The sequence below is a fragment of the Toxorhynchites rutilus genome, chromosome 2 (assembly GCF_029784135.1).
Source record: "Toxorhynchites rutilus septentrionalis strain SRP chromosome 2, ASM2978413v1, whole genome shotgun sequence".
Classification (NCBI taxonomy): Eukaryota; Metazoa; Arthropoda; class Insecta; order Diptera; family Culicidae; genus Toxorhynchites; species Toxorhynchites rutilus.
Window position 1 is genome coordinate 31,038,666 of NC_073745.1, and position 19,495 is coordinate 31,058,160.

Here is a 19,495-nt window from a genome sequence, read left to right on the forward strand (position 1 = left end):
ATTTTTGATTGGTCCATTTTGTGCTCCTCAAATCGTACCGACCAAAACAGGCAACCAGAGCAGCAGCGAAATACAATGAAGCACGATTGGAAAGGAAAAAGAAAAAATATGAACGAAACATTGGTCGCAGTCACACACATGCGTAATTCTCGAGCCAGCCAGTCAGCTTAAAAATCCCCGCTCCACTGCCGTAACGATCATTCTTTGTGTGGACACCGACTGGACAATATCGTTGCTGGACGAGCTGGACGGCGAGGGATCGAGTGCCTTTCTCAAGGCAAGAGGGCGGAGGTGGTAGCGCTGGAGTAGAGTAGAGTAGAGTTTTCAAAGGGCCTTTCTCAAGGCTAGAGACGAATGAACTGCAAAAGTTTAAAGTCTCTATAATACAATACCTTCCTTCCTTCCTTCCGTAACGATCATTCTCATCCAAACCGTACACCACATCGTTTCGCATCACAACACATCAACAAACCAACACAAGCAGCCATGTCTGGACATGGCAAAGGAGGAAAAGTGAAGGAAAAGGCAAAATCCCGCTCGAACCGTGTTGGTCTGGAGTTCTCCGCAAGGGTAGCTAGGCCGAGCGCGTTAGTAGCAGTGCACCATTCCACCTAGCCGCCGTTATATAGTTTCGGCCGCCGAAGTGATCGAGTTAGCTGGCAAAGCTGCTCGCGACGATAAGAAAACCCGCATTCGGAACAGAACACATTCGGTTCGGTGGACATCAAGACAACAGGCAGTTGCAGCGAGTGGCGAGTGGCAAACGCAATCGCAAAACGACATCAGGTAGCAGAAGAAAAAAGTTTGTTCTCTATACAAACTGGTGGCAAATCCAGAACAAGGCGGCATCGAGGGCGTTCGAAATGTTTTTTTTCAAAACCACGAGTACAAAGTTTTCTAAATTGGAAGCATTCCACAAAACACGGCGCTTATCAGGGCCATTAAACTTTTCAAAAAAGAGTTTAGGAAATACAGTTCAATGCTTTCTAAAATGATATCCAAAACACAAATTGATTTTTTCATATTTTGTTTGCCAGGACCTGATGAGTATGAGAATTTGGCAGTTGTTCTGAGCTTATTGATGGTTGGGGACTTTCCCGATTATTCAATTTTCACCAATTCTTAAATTGCTTCTAGATTGAAAGTACAGTAATTTATGTTTAGCTCGACATTTAGCTAATTGGACGGACCTGTAATACGACATATTTAGTTGGACATTTTTGTAAACATAGAGTTCGGGGTCCAAATTATGACCCCACATTGAAAGTCGACACTGTACCACTGTCATCGGAAATGCTCAATTACAGTCAATTACAGGTTAAAATCGGCTCCAATGCGACACTGAGTGGTGCTTCGGCACGTCGCATTGAATGTAACTTACTGTACAACATGTCACAAGCTGGATGGGAAGAATTTTTCCAACTGTGAAAGCTGTGGCGAGTGGAAAACGCAATAGCTAAACAGGAAGGTTTAACCGAACAAGATGGGGATATCGCGTGATAACAAAACACAACACCAAAGGTTCTTTTCAGAACCACCAACATGTTCATAAAGAGTAAACAGTAAACTAATCCATTTTTCAGGTGGATAGGTAGGTATTCACGTAGGAGAAGAAAATAAATATATTTAAAATATATATTTAACAAAAACTGTCCCCTTTGTATAGTCCTACGTCACTCCGGTTATGTCCCCAACATTACCCACCCGTCTTTTTTATCCATGTAACACTGTGACCAAATATGTTTCAATCAAGTGCTATTAACAGATGGTTATCGAGTTAGCATAAACCACTGGTGGGCTTCCAGTATCGAGGAAAATGTGGAGATATCTAATCGTTACTGAAAATAATCGTCAGTTCCTCTGGGAATTTAAAAATACATTCATGTGAAAGAGTTTATTTTAATGTTTTCTATCCATGTAACACTGTGACCAAATACATTTGGTTTTGTGATTTTTCAATCAATCGCAATTAACAGGATAGCTTCTAAAGATTATTCTTCTCCATCAGTAGGATATTTCCGTATCCAATATTGTATGCGCCCGCAATCGATTATTGCTCAGTCGCCGAAAGTTCCGAGCTCAGAGAGTTCATTTCCCTCTAGTTTGCCTTCCAAATTGCCATCGTAAACCACACCTTCTCTCGATTCAATCACGCACCAAAAGCATACTTAAGCGATATTCTGGTGGTGAGACGCATTCATTTTTCGTGAGGACATCGACAAGACAACATCGTTGCTGAGGGTGCTGGATGACGAAGGATCGAGATCTGCCCTGAAACGCAAGCAGTTTATTTGAAACTGTGAGGAGCACAGAGAAGCCGATCCTTCAGGAGAAGAGAAGGTGACCATCGAAGCAGCCGCTACACACACACATACACGCACGGAATTCTTTCCGTTTGGATGCCATTCAGCATCGAGAATGATCCGGTAAATAATCTGCCAGTTCCTCTAGGAATTTAAAAATACATTCATGTGAAAGAGTTTATTTGAATGTTTTCTATCCATGTAACACTGTGACCAAATATGTTTCAATCAAGTGATATTAACAGGTGGTTATCGAGTTAGCGTAAACCACTGGTGGGCTTCCAGTATCGAGGAAACTGTGGAAATATCTAATTGTTACTGAAAATAATCTGTCAGTTCCTCTGGGAATTTAAAAATACATTCATGTGAAAGAATTTATTTTGATGTTTTCTATCCATGTAACACTGTGATCAAATATGTTTCAATCAAGTGCTATTAACAGATGGTTATCGAGTTAGCATAAACCACTGGTGGGCTTCCAGTATCGAGGAAAATGTGGAGATATCTAATCGTTACTGAAAATAATCTGTCAGTTCCTCTGGGAATTTAAAATTACATTCATGTGAAAGAGTTTATTTTGATGTTTTCTATCCATGTAACACTGTGACCAAATACATTTGGTTTTGTGATTTTTCAATCAATCGCAATTAACAGGATAGCTTCTGAAGATTATTCTTCCCCATCAGTAGGATATTTCCGTATCCAATATTGGATGCATAAAACCTTGTGTCTCCAACGTAACGCTCTCGTTTTCGAAGGACTCCAAATATACATTCATTCAGAATGAATTCAGATTCAACTTCAAACAAATGATCTCTAAATCAACGATAGTCCTACGTCACCCTTGCGGTTATACCATAGATATAACCCACTTTCTGTTTTTTTGATTAACTTCTTTGAAGTTAGGTAGTGAACTCGAACTCGTATTCCGCTATTGAACTGCGAATACATGAAAAATGAAGTAAACAAAACTTGAACCTTGAACATATCTCATAAACATCGTCTCCAAAACACAACTAAACAACGTTTACGAATAAGAGCATTAAAACTCATTGAAATTACGCATATCGTGAAATGCTAACCTAACACACACAGCATCCATCTCGCGGCTCACAAACATTAAAAAAAGGTTAACATCTACCTCCCTTCCAATCGCATCAGCCAATAACAAATAAATAAATCGTTACAAGAGTAATGGATGAATGTACCAAACGGCGCGCGAACTGTCGTTTCCCGCCTTCTCTCTCTCTGGAAACGGTTTTCTCGATCCCACTCTGCAACGTCATCCCATTTTCCCAACGGTTAGGCGCCTCTTTCGAAGCTTGCAAAAATTGCCATAGCGGACGGTATTTCACGTCCTCAAGGCGGGGTATTGGTATTAGTTTTCAACTAGCAATAATCGCACCTCGGTAAAACCTCATTGGTTACGATATCGCCACTGCGCAAAGCTAAAGAGCGAAGGAAAAATGTGCTCGCTATGGCTCGGAGCGCGCCCGGTAGCGCTAGCGATGGATAGCAGAAAAAAAGCAAGAGCGTAAAAGAAATACGCCACTAACTTGGTTGGCAGCGGAAAAACCCGCTCTCCCACCTGATGATGGATCGCTTAAAAGAAGACAGACCGCTGCTGCTGCTGTGAGCGGGAGCGCGCGCACAGTGGAAGAAAAATGTAAACAAACGAAGCGCGCGCGAGAAGCACATGTGGCCCACCACCAAGGTTGCCAACAATATTTTTCAAAAAACTGGAAGATTGCTCTTGAAATAGCTGGAAGAAAACTGGATTCTGTGAAATCGGCTTATTTTAGCAAGTTCGGCTTCGATTTTTTCTAGAATGATTTTTTTACTTATTCCAATGCTTGAAAAAAAAGGATTTCCTTTGAATCTTCGTGTAGTATTTACATGTAGTTCATAAAATGGCGATATAAACCATTAATTAACCGTTCGAGCATATCAAAATAACGTTTCCCACTACTCGAACATTACTTTGAAACAATATTTGAGCATCTTTTCTTCTACAACCTTTGGAAAACATGGTTTTATTTGGATAAAACTTTGAAAATATCGTATTTATTGCTCGACAAAGTGATTAATTGAGGTGCATGGGGACACGGTTTCTGGTTATAGAACACTGGATCAAACCTAAAGTAACGCCTCTGTTCTTTTCTTCCTAACTCGAATTTTGACATTTCTGTAGCGTTTCTTTTGACTATCTTTGTTGCTTTGTTGCACTCACGAAGAATGTGGAATAAAAAGAAACTCCACCTGCGAATGACGGATCTCTATAGAAGCATGTCCGAAAAAGATCTTGGAACTATTGAGAACCAGAGCAAAGGGTCCAAAGCCCCTAAGGAGGTGTGGGAAATATGAGGAACCTGTTCAAATTTTATTAATTTTGGAGAAGTTCGTTCGACACTATCAATTTAAATGTTATTCGAATCTCTATTTGGATGATTAAAAGTGTGGATGGAATAACACACAAAAATATTTAAATATAAGTGTCAGTGTAGAGAAACGCAAAATCCTATGCGGGTGACAAACGCAAGTTGTCGCGTGTGCATGCAAGAAAACAATAAAGACGGGTGTTGCCGAGACCCCTCGTCGCGGCGAAAAGATGGTGAACCAAACTGAACCATCGCGAGCGAGTCGGGCGAAACGGGTCTAGAAACTTCCGTATCCATAGTTACGACATTTTGTTATTTTCACTCCTCAACATTGTACTAGTTATTCGGTTCACGTTCGGAAGTGTTCATTTGCATTATAATACATACTGTACGCTTCAAATTTGCCACGCAGTAAGTGGACAATTTAATTGAATTCAGGTATTTAAGAAGCATTATTTAATAGTAATTTTATATCCTAACATGAACTCTTGCTGTAGTAGTTTTTCTGGAATTAACCCTTCTGGTTGAAAAGTGACGGAGAAAATCTGAAAACGGAAGAAAATACCGATAATGTAAGAGATTAATTATACTTACCTTTATAATGTTCACTAAATACCTAAAAATAAATTATAGCTTGTAGCTGCTTAGTAACGCAACTGAAGAACGGTGTTTGTTCTGACTTCGAGAACATTCTACAAGATTATCGTCCTGAGTTGGATGATATCTTGCCCGTCCGTTGCCTGCCAGGAAGAGGAATAAATCAACCTACAGTTGAAGACGTAAACCGAACCACACCGGATTTAAACGATAGCACCGAGGCGACAGAGGTCGCAGGAGATAAAGTCGGGGCCCAGTTTATCCATTACTTGAGCCGGTCGAGAGCTGCCAGTTATTACAGTAGTTATTAAGTTAATTATTAGTGTGTTGATTGACCCATTAGGGTAATCATTTTGATTCTATTATGCCGAACAAATCCGGGAAGAATAATACCCCCGCGAGCAATGCAAGAAATTGCTACAAATGTAGTCGAGCCGATAGTGAAGATGATATGGTGTGTTGCGATTTGTGCGAGCGATGGGAACACTTCCAGTGCGCGGGTGTAAGCGAGTCGATTGCAGAACCAGATAGGAGTTTCAAGTGTAATGATTGCATGGAGAATTGTGATGGTGCATCGAAGTCTGATGCATCATTCAACGAATCGTCCGTTAGCAAGAGCAGCCAAAAGTCTCATAAACTGCAGCTCAGTCTACAACTTCTCGAGGAACAACGAAATCTGAGGAAAAAGCGGATTGAAGAGGAAGAAGAGTACCTGTGGCAAAGATACCAGTTGTTGATGCAGGCTGAAGATGGAAAGGATTCGTCGAGCAGGAAAAGCGAAGTTAGCGTGAAAAGTAAGCGTGAACAGATGGAGAAATGGCTCACCAAGAATGCTCAAGTGGAGGGAAAAGGACAATCGAAGCATTCTGGAAGCCACGACTGTACGAAAGGGAAGTCGTATGGAGACGGGTTTGCTTTTCCGAACAGATGTTGTGAACTTCCCGGACAGCTTTCCAATGGCGCTCAGCAGAATGAAAGGTTTAGAGAAACGGCTGGCTAAAGATCCTGAACTGCGTAGAAGAGTGAACGAGCAAATGGAGAACTTCGAACAGAAGCAGTATATCTGTAAAGTATCCCCGGAAGATTTGAAAAAGATTAATCCACAGCGGGTGTGGTATCTCCCGTTAGGAGTGGTTATAAATCCCAAGAAACTCAACAAAATACGAATGGTGTGGGATGCTGCAGCGAAGGCAGGTGGTGTCTCATTCAACGATATGCTACTCAAGGGCCCGGATCTACTCGTGTCTCTCGTAGAAGTTTTGCTACGTTTCAGGGAAGGCAAGATTGCGGTATGTTCCGACATCCGCGGAATGTTCCTGAGGATTCTTATTCGGGACGCAGACAAATGGTCGCAGTGTTTCCTATGGCGTACCAGCTCGGAGGATGACATCCAAGTCTACGTCATAAATGTCGCGATGTTCGGGGCAACCAGTTCGCCATGCACGGCACAATTTGTAAAGAACAAAAATGCTTATGATTACGTGAAATTGTTTCCCAGAGCAGTAGAGGCAATAGTTAAGAATCATTATGTTGATGATTTTCTCGATAGCGTCAACTTGGTCGAGGAAGCTGTTCAGCTTGTCCAGCAAGTACGGTTAATTCACGCAGCAGCAGGATTCGAATTCGGGAAAATTCTTTCCAACTCGCAAGAGGTGCTCGACCTTCTAGGTGAAACTGAGTCATTGAGCAGCAAGTCCATGAACCTAGAGAAAGATTCTATGTACGAGCGTGTTTTAGGTGTGATGTGGGTCCCTACAGCAGATCACTTCACTTTCGATCAGACAGGGTTGGAAAGCGTCTCAAACAATGGTGGAGTGGTCCCAACAAAGCGACAAGTCCTACGAACCGTGATGAAGTTGTACGATCCACTGGGATTTGTGGCGCATTTCGTGGTGCAAGGCAAAATATTGATGCAGGAGATATGGCGCACAGGAACTAATTGGGATGAACCCATAGCGGAGCAGTTACATGATCTATGGGCCAGATGGATGGAACTCTATACGAAAACGAACGAAGTGAAAGTCCCTCGATGCTTTCTCGGAAACTACCTTCCGCAGGAGATTAACGAAATCGAAATCCACGTGTTCACAGATGCAAGCGTTGCCGCCTGCGCGTGTGTAGTCTATTTGAGGATATCGTACTATGGAGGAACCTGGTGTTCGTTAGTCGCAGCAAAAACGAAAGTGTCCCCACTTCGAACGCTGTCAATCCCTCGTCTGGAGCTTCAGGCTGCCATGGTGGGAGCACGTCTGCTGCAAAACGATTGTTCAGCACTAACACTCAAACTTAAGAGACGCTTCCTATGGACCGATTCAGCAACAGTCTTGGCGTGGCTTCGATCGGATAGCCGTCGATATCACCAGTTCGTTTCATTCCGTGTGGGTGAAATTCTTTCATTAATCAACGTTGACGAATGGCATTACGTTCCCTCTAAGCTCAACGTGGCTGACGATGCCACCAAGAGGAATTCAGGACCATCGTTTGACCCAGAAAGTCGTTGGTTCAAAGGCCCACCGTTTCTATGGGGCCCGAAGAAGCAGTGGCCGAAGCAATCAACAGCAATTATTGAATCGGAAGTGAATGCGGCGTGTGAAGAACTTCGCATGGTGGCCGTACACCGAACGGCTGAAGAAGTAATCAATGTTGAACGATTCTCGAATTGGAATCGGTTGATTCGAACAATGGCCTATGTTCACCGGGCAGTGAAAACCTTCAAGGGAATTCTGCGTGAGGAAAATTTGCAGCATGGATTAAGCCAGGAAGATTTCGCGAAAGCCGAGCAGGCACTATGGCGCCAGGCTCAATCACAGGTTTATACAAAGGAAATTCACGATCTGAGTAACGGCAGCAGCGTTGACAGAAGCAGTTCATTGTATTCACTGGTTCCGTTCATGGATGAATTCGGAGTTATTCGAGTTGGAAGCCGGATCGGAAACGCACCAAACATTCCATATGCAACGAAATATCCGGTTGTGATGCCTAGGGATCATCATATTACCCTTCTTTTGGTACATTCCTTTCACCAACGGTTTCTACACGCTAATGGCGAAACAGTCTGCAACGAACTGCAGCAGCAATTCTACATACCCAAGCTTCGAGTGCTAGTACGGAAAGTTGGCCGAAACTGTCAGCATTGCAAAATAAAGAAGGCAGTCCCCAAGGCACCGCAAATGGGACCACTGCCCAGAGTGCGCCTAACACCCTTCATCCGACCGTTCACGTACGTCGGCGTAGATTACATGGGGCCGTTCGAAGTTAAAGTCGGGCGCAGTGTAGTGAAGAGGTGGATCTGTCTGTTCACCTGTCTTACGGTACGGGCTGTCCATCTCGAGCTAGCCCACAGTCTGTCGTCGACTGCCTGCGTGATGGCATTCAGGAGATTTGTGGCCAGAAGAGGTGCACCATTGGAAGTATTTTCGGACAATGGTACGAATTTCGTGGGAGCCAATCGCCAGTTGTCTGAAGAGAAACAGAAAATCCAGGAAATCATCGAGGACTGCGCCGCCACTTTTACAAATGCGAATACCCAGTGGCACTTCAACGTTCCGGCAGCTCCGCACATGGGAGGACCATGGGAGCGTATGGTGAAGTCCGTGAAGACAGCAATGAAGGCGATATCGGATAGTCCACGACGTCCTAGTGATGAGGTATTGGAAACTATCATGTTGGAGGCTGAGGCTATTATCAACTCGCGACCTTTAACGTACGTTCCTTTGGAGGCACCCGAGGCAGAGGCACTCACGCCGAACCACTTCCTCCTGTACGGGTCGACCGGAATCAAACAACCAAGTACTGATCAGGTGAACGGAAACATGTTACAAGATAGCTGGAAACTTGCGCAACACATCAGGGACGAGTTTTGGCGTAGATGGGTACGCGAATATCTTCCGACTCTAACAAGACGCACGAAGTGGTTCGAAGCAACTAAGCCGCTGGAACCTGGAGATCTGGTGATAATCATCGATGAGCAGGCGAGGAGTCGTTGGGAACGAGGACGAATATTGAAGACCTTTCCGGATACATCTGGGCAAGTGAGGCGTGCTATTGTGCAAACTGCCAGGGGAGTGTTCGCAAGGCCGGCGGTGAAACTTGCAGTTTTGGACGTACGAGGAAATGAAGGGAGTCCGGAAAACGTCGCTCCGGATACAGAAGTGGTTCACGGGTCGGGGAATGTTGCCGAGACCCCTCGTCGCGGCGAAAAGATGATGAACCAACCTGAACCATCGCGAGCGAGTCGGGCGAAACGGGTCTAGAAACTTCCGTATCCATAGTTACGCCATTTTGTTATTTTCACTCCTCAACATTGTACTAGTTATTCGGTTCACGTTCGGAAGTGTTCATTTGCATTATAATACATACTGTACGCTTCAAATTTGCCACGCAGTAAGTGGACAATTTAATTGAATTCAGGTATTTAAGAAGCATTATTTAATAGTAATTTTATATCCTAACATGAACTCTTGCTGTAGTAGTTTTTCTGGAATTAACCCTTCTGATTGAAAAGTGACGGAGAAAATCTGAAAACGGAAGAAAATACCGATAATGTAAGAAATTAATTATACTTACCTTTATAATGTTCACTAAATACTTAAAAATAAATTATAGTTTGTAGCTGCTTAGTAACGCAACTGAAGAACGGTGTTTGTTCTGACTTCGAGAACAACGGGTGGGTAATGTCGGGGACATAACCGGAGTGACGTAGGACTATACAAAGGGGACAGCTTTTGTTAAATATATATTTTAAATATATTGTTTTATTTTCTTCTCCTACGTGAATACCTACCTATCTACCTGAAAAATGGATTAGTTTACTGTTTACTCTTTATGAATATGTTGATGGTTCTGAAAAGAACCTTTGGTGTTGTGTTTTTGTTATCACTCGATATTCCCATCTTGTTCGGTTAAACCTTCCTGTTTAGCTATTGCGTTTACCACTCGCCACAGCTTTCACAGTTGGAAAATTTCTTCCCATCCAGCTTGTTCAGTAAATTACATTTAATGCGACGTGCCGGAGAAACACTTTGCCACTCACTGAAACTAATTGTTGCCTTGATGAGCGCCGAACCGAAGCTGCTCTGTTCTTGATGCGGGTTTTCTGATTGTCGTGAGCAGCTTTGCAAGCCAACTCAAGCACTCCGACGGACGAAACTCTATAATCGCTGTTAGGTATACTGGTGCTCCGGCACCAATCTGTTCGGCCTAGTTACCCTTGCGGAGCAATCAGTGAATGCGACCAACAGGGAACTGGAGACCTGCACGGTTCGAGTGAGACTTTGCCTTTCCCTCAACTTGTCCTCCTTTGTTACGTCCACGATGCCGATGCGGTACAACCACACGGGTTTACGGTTTGAAAGAAAATAAGATATTTTTTTGGGGTCCGCGTGTTTTATACCCTAGCGGTACACACTCACAGGATAGAGACAAATCGGCAGACTCAGCCAGAGGGGCGAGTCCAACGAGACGAACGAATGAGCGTTAAAAGGGAGCGATGGCAAAAAAATACATTCATTACGATTTGTTCGCTCGTTGGATTCACATGCAGGCTAAAAAGGGTCCTTTTCAGGATCACAAAATTATCTTCAATCTAAAGAGTTTATTGTTTTGTTATCACTCGATATCCCCATCTTGTTCGGCTAAACCTTTCTGTTTAGCAATTGCATTTGCCACTCGCCACAGCTTTCACAGTTGGAAAATTTCTTCCCATCCAGCTTGTGACATATTTTACAGTAAATTACATTCAATGGCACGTCGCATTACCACCACTCAGTATCGGATTGGAGGTAACTCTATTGAACTCTATTGTTCTGGATTTGCCACCAAAGCAGTTTGTATAAAGAACAAACGTTTTTCTTCTGCTACATGCTGCCGTTTTGCGATTGCGTTTGCCACTCGCTGCAACTGCCTGTTGTTGTCTTGATGTCCACCGAACCGAATGTGGTCTGTTCTGAATGCAGGTTTTCTTATCGTCGCGAGCAGCTTTGTCAGTCAACTCGATCACTTCAGCGGCCGAAACTATATAACGCCGGCTAGGTGGACTGGTGCACTGGTACTAACGGGCTCGGCCTAGCTACCCTTGCGGGGAACTCCAGATCAACACGGTTCGAGCGGGATTTTGCCTTTCCTTTCACTTTTCCTCCTTTACCATGTCCAGACATGGCTGCTTGGGTTGGTTTGTTGATGTGTTGTGATGCGAACCGATGTGGTGTACGGTTTGAATGAGAATGATCGTTACGGCAGCGGAGCGGGGATTTTTAAGCTGACTGGCTGGCTCGAGAATTACACATGTGTGAGACTGCGACCAATGTTTCGTTCATTTTTTCTTTTTCCTTCACAATCGTGCTTCATTCTTTTTCGTTGCTGCTCTGGTTGCCCGGTTTGGTCGGTACGATTTGAGGAGCACAAAATGGACCTATCAAAAATGGGCACATAGTGCATTTTGACAATGTTTGATATTTCACATTTATTCAATTATTTATCTCAAGAAAAATGAAATGTTATTCGTAATGATAGAAGCGTAGATATATTTCCTATCAATTGATGCAAAAACCTTTGCGATCTATTGAGAAATGCTCGAGTTATAAGCGTTCCAAATCTTGCATTTTTTCCTACTTGTTCAGTGCCTAGATTTCCATTTCACCCCCTATATCTTCCGGTTAGACGTAGTCCTACGTCAAAAATGCAGACAAGCAGATACGACAGGAGTATGGCTTTAATAGCTGTTATCCATGGCTATTACGTAAAAAAAGATAACCTTCCGGTGTCGCGATTGAATTTCGATACAGAGTACGCGCGACATATTGCAGAGAATATTGGTTAAAGAGATGTTTTCTTGGTTACCTTCTCAGGGGTCCCCACAGACAACTTTCCGCCGTTTCAAGTTACACAAAGGGGGTCTTCGTAGCCACTTGGTTACGCGTTCGCTTACCAAGCGATCGATCTTGAGTTCAAACTCAGGGCCCTCAATTGACCATCTTTGTGTTGTTATAGAATAACTACGTCCACGCAACCATCATCAGCGATGGAAATCGATCCACGGTCGAAATGAGATCGACTCATCCATACAATGCTCTGCTCTGCAAGACACATCGGGCTGCTGTTCTATAAATAACTCAACAATGATCAATATCAACTGTCTTCGCTGTCCGGTCTGCTGAACAATGGAAGAACAGATAGAATACCCTTACGCCTAAATGGCTACTACTGTGTGATTTACCATAATGTAATGGAACAGAATACTTAACGCCTAAATGGCTACTACTAACTACTGTGTAATTTACAATAATTGATTCGATGTAATTTACAATTTATAGAAACATAAACATATGTACATGTACACGATTAAAACCCGGCTCTGTTACAGCTAAAATGCTAATGAGCCTAATAAATAAATAAATGAGATAAAAAAAAAAGTTACACAAAGACAAATTTTGCCGCATGTTGTGACACATGAGATTTTTGGATTTTCATTTCGTCGAATGGTCGATTAATGTAAACGGATGTAAACGGAAGCAAGATTACTTAGGTTTTACATTCTTATTAGGTTTTACATTCATATCAATTAAAGTCAATGGAGCACATTGACCCTATGATCTACTGAACTTTAGAAAGATTTGGAGGACCTAGAGCAAATAATATTTATATGAACTCAAGGATATACACCTTGGATCGATCGAACAAAAATGTCAAAAATCCAAATTTTGTGAATTTATTTTACATAGAATTGGTAAAACTTAAGCACAAATATAGAAAAAACAGGATAAAACTGGACAATATTTTAAAAAAACTGGAAGATTTTAGGGTTTGACTGTTTAACTGGATCGAGGAAAAAACTGGAAGAATCCAGTTTAAACTGGAAAATTGGAAACACTGCCCACCACGAGGAACCGTATCTGAAACGTTCACCCAGAAAATGGCTTATTAAAAGAAAGTACCCAATCTTTGATGATGCAAACATTAGTGAAATGTACATATTTGCTGAGAATATTACCAACCGTAAGTACCGTTCTGAATCATATTTCGGACACTTTGTAATAATATCTTGAAATGCTTAATGCCCTGATGATATAGCTATAAAATTAATATCACAACTGATTCTTTAGAGCAGTGGTGGCCAGGTATAGGCATGATGCGGGCCGAATCAGATTTTTCATTACAGCCGCGGTCAGCAATGTTTTTATCCCACTGCTCCCAGCAAACATTAAATCGTATAATTTTGCACGTGCCAAGTCTTACAAGAAATCCGAATAAATCATAATCGCATATAATATCAATCAAAGTATGTATCGTGTATATTTGAAATCGCATTAAATTTAAAAACTTGATTTAAAATACTATTATCAAATTAAGTCGCAATTCGGTATAATAAACATCAATTTTATGATGTACAATGTCGTAAAATATTTTAATCCGCATCATATGCGTATATTACGCTGATGCAGTTTGTGTGTCGTATAAGCGTATAATTTAAATCGATTCAGTACTGTAGTAAATCGTGTTGCATGCTGAAGAAAATCATGAAACAGTAAATCATATTAGATCCTAATAAAGAACATATTACATCATATTGAAATGTCAATGAAATGCTGATGCACTTTTAACCGCTGTTGACTTAAATTCAGATAGCTTCAGATAGCCGCGCGAGATAGCTGGTGGATGATAATCCAGACGACCGGAGTTCGAACCCACATTGGAGCAGTTTTCACCAAACATCAATCTGTGTCATTTTGAACATTCATATTCCACGCCCAACATAAGTCAATCAATCAATTATTATTTCTACGAACATAAATACTCATATATAAAAATGGCGATTCGTGAGGTTATAACAAACATTTAACGAAAATATTTTGCGCCATTTGTTTTGTTTCTATGTCTGTAATAAATCGTATATGAGTATGGCAAAAGTTGTATTTGGTGCTTTGACAATTCATGAATATATTTATATTAGATCGCAATTCAATAGCTATTATAGCCGGTCAAAGTTTCATATTCATCCAAACAAATGCGGTAAGCATTTGTCATGTATGTATATGGCCTCCACTTTTGCATGCATATGCCAGTTAGGCGCTTTATATGCCAACCAAATTTTAGGGCATATGATGTTATGTATACGCTTGTTATGCGATTTAATGTTTGCTGGGCTGTTTATGATAAAATGAAAATATATGGATTTAACCGGTTCGTTCTATGGCTTACTACAACATTTAAATTAGAAACTATTCTGTTTTATAATATTAAGACTTACAATCTAATCACTGTTAAATTGGGTATTCTTTCAGTCATTAAAAAATGAATTACAATGGGCCTGATCACGAACGTCACTTCATGGTCAAAACGAAGTGGATTGTATACAACGTTATTACGGCTGCCACCGTGTGTGTAGAATCCGGAAGAATTCATCCTTCGTGACAACTTTGACGAACTCGGTATTATTATGAATATACTGTCACGTCACGGGGAAAAACAAGTACAGTGGAACCTCTAGTCTCCGCGGTGCGGTTTATCCGCGAAAGCGAGTTCCATAGTAATGCTATGGACTTTCCCGGAATTTATCAGTGATTTGATTATGATTTTGCTTTTTTTTTTGTTTTGGTCATGGCTTTCACATCATTTGACTTTTGTTGTACACGAGCTTATAGATGGATAGTTTAATGATTCCTGTATTGATATGACATAGTTATCACGATGAAATATCTTTTTTTTGTGTTTGCATCTCTTTTTTTGGTCCTTTATTGCGTTATCCGCGATTTTCGTGATCCGCGGTGACCTAGCCAGACTATTCTGCGGATAATCGGGGTTCTACTGTATATTTGTCACTTGTGTTTTAGATGGTGAAAGCTAGTCACACGGAATGGGGTAGGTTCAATTTCGGATTTATTTAGCTTTTTTGCTAACACTTTGAATCTTGTCTTGCTTTTTGAGAAAGAAAAGATAAAAAAAACAGCAGTTTACCCGCTTGGTGGCATTTTTAGAACGAAATCCTGACGTATCCAGAGAACGTAAATTTGTTTATTTGGATTCAATAAATGCGCTATGTCGAATTTCGGTTATCCTGAATGAATAGAAATTTGACTAACAGAGAGTTGCAACCCCATAAAATGGCAATAGAGGCCACTGGCCCAAAACGATCATTATGATCGATTATGTATAATATTGATTTGTTAATATTTTAAATATAAAATAATAACTGTAATGTTTTTCGATCATTGCAGAGCTGGTTTTTGTAATTGAAACATTCGCAATTGGTGCACAAGACCTGAATCAGGATGATAGTTCTAACAAATAAGGCCATTGTTTTTTTCTTTTTACGTAATATATATTTTCAACTATATTGTTTTGAAGTCATTCTTTGAATGAAAGAATGTTAAAAAAGTGATAAGCTTCAAACAAGGAAAAAATGGGTCTATCATTGCAAAGCATTCACAAGATACTGTTTTTAAATTCTTCTCTAGTTATTTTTCCGTAATTTTGATATCCGTCTAAAGAAAATCTGAATCACTTTCTGCTTTTGGCAAATTCCTTGAAACCCATCAGATGTTTTATATGGAGATTATGCTTCTGACCGAATGTTGCCGACCAGTTTCTGTTTAAATAATTGAATGAAACTTCATGTCCCATATATCAAACTACACGAGAATGGGAAGGGTAAAAGGATTGGAATTCAGAATCCCATATGAGAGTTGCTCAGATTATACTGATCGTGAGGTGGATAAATTCGGGTTTTCTATGAAATAAAGAAGGTATTATTATTCAACAAAATTATAGAAATGGTTCCTACACACTGATTCTAACCTTGACCTATACTAAATGCTTCACACTATTCAAACGAGTAAGAAAGAGCTAATAAGAGAAATAATATGCGAGATGTTCATTATTATACATAATAGTCATGTTTTACCTCTAGAATAATTTATAGAAGGGAAAATAATATTACATTCCCATATGTTCAACAACTACTTTATTCTCGAGCAACCAAGTATTCCTCCTCATCTTTGAATCAGCGTTTGATTTAGCAAACTAACGCACAAAACAAATGAATCATGGGAAGAGCCCGAATAGTTAACATTGAAATATCGAATTTTCGAGGTATAATAGCAAACTTGTCATTCTAAAACATACATGGAGTTTATCTTTACACGCAACTGTCCGTGACAATGAGGATAGACACAAAAATATTAAGTGAAGTGTAAGTGACGTGGGCCGTGGAGTTGCCGGCCTAGAATAGCACTTCGGGTCTTGGTCCCTGTCCCTGTCGTATGAGGCGACTAATCGGGTGACAACGCGAGTAAGGGCGCGGTAAAGCCTATTGGAGATTGCACGGGGGAAATACCGTGTACAGGAGCCACGAAAGGAGTGCCAAGCACATCAGGATTGACGCCAGTAAGATCCTGATTACGACATACTGGTTACGACATAGATAACGGACACGATACGGAAACGATTTCAACACGACGCTAAAGGCTGACAGTCGTACTATCCTGTTCCCTGAGTAAGGAAGGGTGACACCGTCCTGAAATGGCGTTTGGGCTAATAGTGCGGTTGCCCCCGTCCCGGTAATAACTTGGCAAGTCTTCGGGTACGTTCGATGCTCGTCTAGGCCCAGGCACTAGGTACTAGGCGTCAGATGTCACATTCCTGATTTGCGCTGATCTGGCTCTGAACACGGTCCCCATGAAGGACCGTGTCAACCCCTGCATGGCCTCACTGCTTGCATAGATAACCATGGGATCACTGGTAGCGACTATGTACAACGAGCGGAGATAGCGGCCCGAAGTTGGGACCCAGAAAAATATGAATAGTTGCAATAACACACCAACAAACGATGGAGAGGAGAATGTGTTCGCGAGAAGCGGACGAATGCTGAGGTCACCTGTCACTCGAGTAGCCACAACGAGTACAAGCAACACAAAACTACAAGAAGTGTTTGCTGCCCAAGCATTCCAAGGAGATCTTGGCTCCGTACAGAGCCAGTTGTTTACGCTGACCTCAAGCGCATCCCAAGAAGGGCAACTTGGGAGGCTCAGCATCACGGACGTTAGGAAAAAGGTCAACGAACTTTACGAGTTCGTAAAGGACAAAAACAATGTCCACTTAAAAATAAAACATCTGGTGACGAGCATCAGATCGGTCGTCATGGTTGCTGAACGCGAGCATAAGGAGCTGCAGATGAGAGCAGAGGGTGCTGAAAAGGCTCTGCTCGAGGCGAATGAGAAACCCGTCGAGATACTTGAGACGCCGAAGGGTCCTCTGAACACACGATCGGACAAGAGAAGGAGGGACACCCCAGGAGAAGAAGAAGAGCTGAAAAAGGCCAAGAACGATCTGAGTAACGCGAAAGGAGGTGAAAGCAGTGAATGGCGTACTGTCGATAACCAGGCAGAAAAACGCAAAAAACAGAAGGAGAAGAAGAAAAAAGTTGAGCAGGAAAAGAAGAAACTCGGACCTCGAGTGGAGCGAATCAAGGGCGATGCTTTGATCGTTGAAGTGTCAGCAGGAGTATCGTATGCAGCTATCCTTCGGAAAGTGAGAGACGATCCGGAGTTGCAGACACTGGGCGAGAACGTCGTGAAAACTAGGCGCACGCAGAAAGGCGAGATGCTCTTCGAGCTTAAAAAAGATCCAGCGGTTAAGAGCTCTGCTTTCAAACAACTCATTGAGAAGTCACTAGGGGAGGAGGCGAAGGCGAGAGCTCTCTCTCAGGAATCAACCATCGAGTGCCGGTATCTGGACGAGATCACGACTGTTGAGGAATTGAGAACTGCGTTACAGTCACAATGTGACCTTGGCGATGTGCCAATGACAATCCGGCTGAGAAAGGCATACGGTGGGACACAAACGGCCTCGATACGGCTCTCGAAACAAGCTGCGAATAAACTGGTGGAGAAGGGTAAAATAAAAGTGGGGTGGTCCGTGTGCCCGATGAAAGCTCCCCCTCGTATGGCCAAGCAAATGGAGAGATGCTTTCAATGCATGGGCTTCGGTCACCAGGCGAAAAACTGCGGTGGTCCTGACAGATCGAAATTGTGCAGGAAGTGCGGGACGGAAGGTCACGTTGCTAGAGACTGCACAAAGCAACCGAGGTGCATGTTGTGCAAAGAGGAGGACGGAAACGACCACGTCACAGGTAGCTTCAAATGTCCGGCGTACAAAAAGGCGATTGCGGGTTCGCAGTAATGGAGGTTACCCAGCTCAACCTCAATCATTGCGACATAGCACAGCAATTGTTGTGGCAGTCAACAACTGAAACTAAATGCGACGTTGCAATGATCGCAGAACCGTACCGAGTTCCTCGCGATAACGGAAAATGGGTGGTGGATAAAGCAGGGATGGCTGCAATACTAGTGATGGGAAGGTACCCCATCCAAGAAGTGGTGGAAAGCTCACAGGAAGGTTTCGTGATCGTCAAAATCAACGGAATCTTCATGTGTAGTTGCTATGCACCCCCAAGATGGTCAGCGGAGCAGTTTCACGAGATGTTGGACGTACTCACGGATAAGGTCAGCGGCCGCAAACCAGTCATCATCGGAGGAGACTTCAACGCCTGGGCTGAGGAGTGGGGAAGCAGATGCACCAACGCCAGGGGGTACAGCCTACTAGAAGCCTTCGCAAAACTAGACGTCACACTTCTGAACGAAGGCACTAGCAGCACCTTTCGAAGGGACGGCCGCGAATCCATCATCGATGTAACTTTCTGCAGTCCATCACTGGCGGCTAATACGAAGTGGAGAGTGTCGGAGGGATACACACACAGCGACCACCAGGCAATCCTGTATAGTGTCGGCCAACGGAATCCCGCAGCGGTACGGAATACAAAAACCTTTGAGCGGAAGTGGAGGACAAAGGTTTTTGACAAGGAGCTTTTCGTCGAAGCACTACGCATAGACAGCAGAACTCTTAATCTGAGCGCCGACGGGCTGACAGGAACATTGGTGAGGGCATGCGATACAGCGATGCCGAAAAGACTGAACCCGACGAATGAACGACGTCCAGCCTACTGGTGGAACGAGACACTCAGCATCCTCCGTGCTAACTGTCTACGAGCCAGAAGAAGAGTCCAGAGGGCACGAACCGATGTAGAGAGAGAGGAGCACCGCGCGTCTTTCCGAGCGACCAGAGCCGCCTTGAAACGAGAGATACGTAGTTGCAAATCGAACTGCTATAGGGAGCTGTGTCGAGACGTCGACGCAAATCCTTGGGGTGAAGCATATCGAATCGTGA

The 19,495-nt window shown here is 42.7% G+C and overlaps 1 protein-coding gene and 1 non-coding gene across 2 annotated transcripts; one reads left to right on the plus strand and one right to left on the minus strand.

Annotated features, from left to right (window-relative positions):
- Positions 1-3,612: 3,612 nt before the first annotated feature.
- On the minus strand, positions 3,613-3,753 carry LOC129772028 (U4 spliceosomal RNA). The gene has a single exon (XR_008742544.1). It is a non-coding gene; the product is annotated as a U4 spliceosomal RNA (small nuclear RNA).
- Positions 3,754-5,642: 1,889 nt separating this feature from the next.
- Positions 5,643-9,531, plus strand: LOC129765634 (uncharacterized). The gene is made up of 2 exons (XM_055766045.1): positions 5,643-6,159; positions 6,206-9,531. Exons 1-2 carry the CDS (start codon positions 5,643-5,645, stop codon positions 9,529-9,531), a joined length of 3,843 nt encoding a protein of 1,280 aa, XP_055622020.1.
- The last annotated feature ends 9,964 nt before the right edge of the window (positions 9,532-19,495 follow it).